Source organism: Arachis ipaensis, chromosome B04 (genome assembly GCF_000816755.2).
Source record: "Arachis ipaensis cultivar K30076 chromosome B04, Araip1.1, whole genome shotgun sequence".
Taxonomy (NCBI): Eukaryota; Viridiplantae; Streptophyta; class Magnoliopsida; order Fabales; family Fabaceae; genus Arachis; species Arachis ipaensis.
In genome coordinates this window covers 127,172,838-127,178,902 of record NC_029788.2, presented here as the reverse complement: position 1 = coordinate 127,178,902, position 6,065 = coordinate 127,172,838, and the positions used below count along the sequence as shown (strand labels likewise).

At 31.2% G+C, this 6,065-nt stretch overlaps 1 protein-coding gene across 1 annotated transcript; it reads right to left on the bottom strand.

The window, feature by feature from the left end:
- LOC107637285 (probably inactive leucine-rich repeat receptor-like protein kinase At5g48380) lies at positions 3,614-5,874 on the bottom strand. Its single transcript, XM_016340717.2, has 2 exons — positions 4,846-5,874; positions 3,614-4,108 (listed from the first exon to the last, which is right to left on the bottom strand). Exons 1-2 carry the CDS (start codon positions 5,758-5,760, stop codon positions 3,614-3,616), a joined length of 1,410 nt encoding a protein of 469 aa, XP_016196203.1. The 5' UTR covers positions 5,761-5,874.

Below are 6,065 nucleotides of genomic sequence, written 5' to 3'. Positions count from 1 at the left end.
ATGTCTTTATCTTCAAAAAGTGATTAGTTCTTTCTTCGTTTACTAATTATTAATTAATAGAATAAAATCATTTTCCAAGAATAGCATGCTCAACTATTGCCTTTTGGGAGAGAAATGCGTCCCTAGCTACATCGTACTAAATAATATTTTTTTTCAACAAAAATATAGTAAAACAACATTTTAAAATAAAAATATCAGTTTTTTAAAAGAAAATAAAAATACTCTTCACTTAGATATTTTCGAAAAATAATTATTTCTTTTTAAAAGATGAAAGAAAGCACGACTGGACCAGCAGTTTCCTTTAATATCACACATGAAGTATTCAAATCTACCAAAAAGTTAAAATAAAATAGAATTTTCATGTTTCTTTTTGGTACAACATCAAGTTTTCATGTGAGAAAAATAAAATCAAGCTAGAATTAATCATTTTATTTCAATTTTCATCCATATTATCATGCGAAACCGATAGTCATCATTATTCCACTCATCAATTATTGAGCCAAAAACATAATTGAAGAGTATGCAACAGAAAAAGTTATCTATTTTTTATTAGTTTACTTTGTTGAGTATTATTATAACAGTAAGTTATATTTTTATGTTTCATATCATAAAAAAATATGCTATAAAATAATATAAATAAATTATTCTAATAATTTTTTTAGTATTTAAAATATATTCTTAAATAAAATATATAAAATATAATTGTTTTAATGAATTTACTTAATATGTTATAATTTTAATATCATGAGAAAAATAAATAAATTTTAAAATAATTTACTTTCATGTATGTAGTATAATATATTAAAATTTTTTTTGTTATTATAAATATTAAAGTATTTTTATATGATAATAGGTGTGAAAATTAAGAGAAAAAATATTTAAAAAGAGAAAAAAATTTAAATATTTAAAGATTTACTCTTCTTTTTTATTATTATTATTATTATTATTATTATTATTATTATTATTATTATTTTGGAAAGATATTATTGTTGTTATTATTATTTTAATTTATTATTTTATGGACCAATTTTTACCAGCTAGATAATATTCACAAAAAATCTAAAGCTAAACGCTTAAGGTTGGCCATGGGTAGGTAGGGTAGGGTTTTGACCTTACCCTAACCCTACCCGCGGGTTGAAAATTCTATTAAAACTCTACCCTACCCTACCTGCGGGTTGAGAATCTCTCAACCCTAACCCTACCCGCACCTTAAAGTTCTAAACCCTACCCTATCCTACCCTACCCGCAGAAATATCAAATTTTTTCAAAGTAAATATAAAATTCAATCATTTCAAATTTTATACATATTAATAACATAAAAAAGTAACAAACTAATGCTCTAAATTACTAAATTAACTAACTAGTTTAGTGGTTGTTCACTTATTGTAAGTCATTACATAAGAGAGGTTGTGGGTTTAACTCTCACTTCCTTTATTATATACCTAATTTTTATAAAATATGTGTTATATTTGAGGTGCGGATAGGGTAGGATAGGGTACACCCTAAACCCGTACCCTACCCTACCCGCAGGTATACCCGGACCATACCCTACCCTATTCGAACGGGTTGGACCGAGTTGGATACCCGTAGGTAGGGTATGAATTGCCAGCCCTATAAACGCTTGACAAAACCAATAAAACCCAACAAATAAATTATTATCATTAAAAATAAATTAATCTAATGTAATTAACATTCATGATGTTAACATTTTTTACTCACTCTATTTTAACAAAGAACTTGTCTACAAATATAAAAACAATGCTAACTCGTGTCATCTTTGTTTTAGTGCCACGCCTCTTCAGCAGATGAGGAAAAATTTTATCATCAGCACAGTAGCATTACCCATTTTTTAAATGCAATATACAAGAAGGATAGAATATATTTAGCTCTATATATACTGTTACATTTTTGCGCTCTAGTTATACCCGCTTCATTCTGTAGCGTTAGTGGTTTAATTAATTTTCTATTCGCAGGGTTAAGAAAGTTATCAAATGCTATAGATTTCAATAATGTTTTGTAAACAACTCAAATCAAACAATTATGTAGACAACTATATACATATATAAGAGAGAGAGAAACATGTATGTATAAATATAGTAGAACAGTAGAGATGTGTATCGAGTCAGAGAGATATCTCTCTCCTTTTTTATTAGTTGTCGATAAGAAATGTTATTATAGTATTTCCCTATAATTTTTCTAAAAAATAAACAAATAATGCATACGAGTAAAAATAATTGCATTTCACTTTAGATTGGCTTTTCACTTGATTTTATTCGTCGTTTTTGATAAATTAATACATATATGTCAATGTACCAACTACCAAGTGCTCCATAATTTGAAATTAATTAATTTCAACTAATGAAAATGAAAATAAATCATATTATTGTACTGCGCGTATCATTACAAACATAGACACATATCCAAGCGTTATATAGCTAGAGAATTTGGTTTTTATACCTAGATGGTAACAGTACTAAACAGAAGAGTAAGAGGAACCGTGAAAGTAATGTTTATTAATTACAGTAAAGTATTGTTTTTGTCTCGTTTAAATCGTCATATTGTATCTTCAATGTTATCCTGCCATTAATTACACATCATGAACGCTTTAGTTTGAGTTTTAAAAATTTCTTCTTGAAGTTAGAATACAAATATCTGGGATAGAATCAATGATCTACTCCGAAAAATAGCTCATCAAATGTTGAAACTAATTCCTACAACATTTACATAATTCACTTTTCTAGGGACATAATTGAATCTAAACACAAATAGTGGGTATAATATTAAAATCGAACACATCCAAATAAGACCTAATTGAGAATAAATACATCCAAGTGAGAATAATTGAAAAATATAATCTGATTTGTTAATATAATTGATAGTAGGATAACATTGAATCACTTTTATAAACGTTAAGGATACAAATAGAACGATTTAAACGTTAGGGACACAAATAGAATTTACCCCAAACGTTGGGACAAAAACGATACTTTACTCAATTAATTATTAGAGATGACAAGCTAAGGGGTATTAATTTGTGTGTGTAGTAAACTAGTAGTAATTATTTAGTACATGCTTGTGTTGATCCAATCCTCTCTACTTTATTATAAGAAAGTAAAAAGTAGAAATATGTATTATTGATGTAATTTTTTTCTGAATTATTTTATTATTGTGGATTAAAAATTATATTAAAGTTATGGTAAATTATTGTTGAAATATTCATATAAGTGCGGTTGTTTGGAACATTTGGTTAGAGCGGAATAGCAGAATATTCCAGAGAATAGAGACAAGTGTTGAAGGAGTAAAAATTCTGTCCTTCTTGAGTTACAAGGAATGGTGTAGAGTTGATCCGTTTGGTTGTTGATGGCAATGTCAGAGATGACAACGGATTACAGCTTTTATTTATGTTTATATTTTGTTTTGATTGTCCTTAGTTCTTGGTGCTCCACTTTATTGTGTTGAGCTACCTATGTTCAAAAAAAATATTCATATAAGTAAAAAACATCCTAAGCCAATTAATAGTGAGATTTAAACATACAAATTGGGCAGAGTTGAGAAAGTGGAGGGAACACTAAAGAGAGAGATCCTGAATGTGATGGTGCTATGCCTTCTGAGTTCACTTGGGTTCAAAATTCTTATCTAGCAAGATACTCCGTGAACAAATATTCAAGTGCACCACATGCAGATTGCATAAATGATGGAGCCAAGATAAGGCTCTAGCCACACCTAGTGCAATGTTAATCCTCTGTGGCCATGTCAATATCATAGCCTCAGTTTCCAAAGGGTGCAACCATTTCGAGAGTCTTCCATTTGAGAAATACGGGTACACCAGAATCCTTTCATCGTTTTCAATGCAGAACCCAAGCAGGGGAACTATGTTTCTGTGTCGGAGCTTACCTAGAATCCTTATTTCTATAAGAACTTGTCTCCCAAATTGTTGAGAATCAGTTAGTTTCTTAATGGCTAGGTGCCAACCGTTAGCCAATGTTCCCTTGTACATTATTCCCATCTTTCCAAACCCAATTGCATTGTTTATAGAAAATCCGTCCGTTGCATCATTTAGTTCTTCAAACTTCATAGTGGATGTTAATCTTTCCAGTAGTAGAGCTATCTGTGAATTCAACTCACAACTATCAATGAAATTATCTAGATAATAAAGCTATAGAAATTCACTTAATTTTTGCATTCATGAAATGTAATGAAAATATAGTAGTCTAGTATATCTCTAAATTCAACCGATAGACCTCAAGTCATTTGGTTTGAGTTGATTCAGTTTATTACTAATCTTAATGTTTGGGTCAGTCAAGCAGCATCAATAATGGGTGTGATCAAATCAATATAAAAGTAAATTAAGACCAAAAGGCAAAATAAAAAAAGCAACATTAACAATCTCCGCCTCAAGTGTGAACTAACACATCGAGCACATCAACTCCCCATCTTCTTGAATACTCCTTTAAAAGAGAACATAAGATGATAAGACACCACATCCAACTCAAAACCTTAAAATAGTAAACTAATAAGTCTCTCATCTTATAAACTTCTCAATCTTCCTTGCTTTCTTCAATGTGAAACTAATTTCATACACTTATCACACTTATAACATTAATAGGGCTGCACTCATGTAGGAAACTAACATGATAAATGTATAAGTAACTAATTTCATTAAGATAAAGAACATAAGTAGAGTTACATAGCTTCCTTGTTTAATTATTGTAAATAATTAAGATTGTCCAATTTCCAAACAAAGTTGAAAGGAAAAAAAGGGAAAGAAGACTACAATATAAAATATACAGATTACAGAGAGAGTAAATAAAGTGTTGAGGAAAAGAAATGGAAGAGAAGGAATACCTTTTGGCTTCCTTTCTCCTGCAATTGAGGCATCTGATCAGCTTCTATTCCGAGCTTTCTCCCTGTGATGATGGAACACACATATTTGACTAGTTCTACACCTTTATTGTGTTTGATCCACTTCAATAATTTTGCCCAGTAACTATTTGAAAGGAAAAAGATGCACGCAAGAAGAAAACTAAACGATGATGCAAAACCAACAAAAAGGCCATCCTTGAAGGATTGGTCCATGATAATAAGCCCTCCTCCTCCGTCGAAGGAGCATGGTTCCAAGGGCCCTCCACAAAGCCCCCTATTCTTAGCATAGCTAACACTTACCGAACCATATGCCAAGTTAGGCACTTCCCCTGACAACCTATTGTTGTCAAAAGACAGTGTTCGAATCCTGGGAAGCGCCGCAAGTTGACCCGGGATTCCACCAGTGAGCATGTTGCCATCAAGCTTGAGAACATTCAGGTAAGTGCAGCTAGCGAGAGATGGTGGAATCTGTCCGCTGAAGTTGTTATTGGAGAGATCAATGGAGACAGCGAAAGGGAGTAATGTATGAATATCAGAGGGGAGAGGTGCCCATAAGCTGTTTGATGAAAGGTCTAAGGCAGTTAATGAAGTGCAATTATGAAGTCCCCGCGGAAACTGGCCCTTCAGCCTCATGTTTGACAGGTCGATTCCTAGCACTCTGTTTTCATTGGGATTCCAGCAACTAACACCCACAAAATTACAAATAACACCTTCGGTTTTGTTGTTGAAGTCCCAGCTAGCTAAGAAATTATATGGATCTTCCAAGGAATCCTTGATGGATTTTAAACAGAATATATCTGTTTCAGTAGCATGAATGCAGAGCAAGATTTGGGTGAAGATGAGAATAGTAATAGTAATTCCCATTCTTGTTTTAGGACTCATACTTCCTTGCTTCATTTTGAAGATTTCAAATGGTCATATTTAGTAGTAACGTAACAAGAAGTTAATTAGTGAAGATTTCATCTTGGTACTCTTTCTTCCTCACAACTACTATATTTTATTATTTTATGAGTTTCCGCATTCTGACTCTTGACTCTTCTTGGTATACTTTATCCCATTCATTTTTTAGTAAATTAAGGAAATATCAATGTTATATGGTTTTTTTTCTAATTTAGATTATGGTTATTTCATTATAAATATCAGTTTCCTTTTTTTTGGATGATATGTTCGTAATTTCACGGAATTGTAATTGTGTTTAGTCC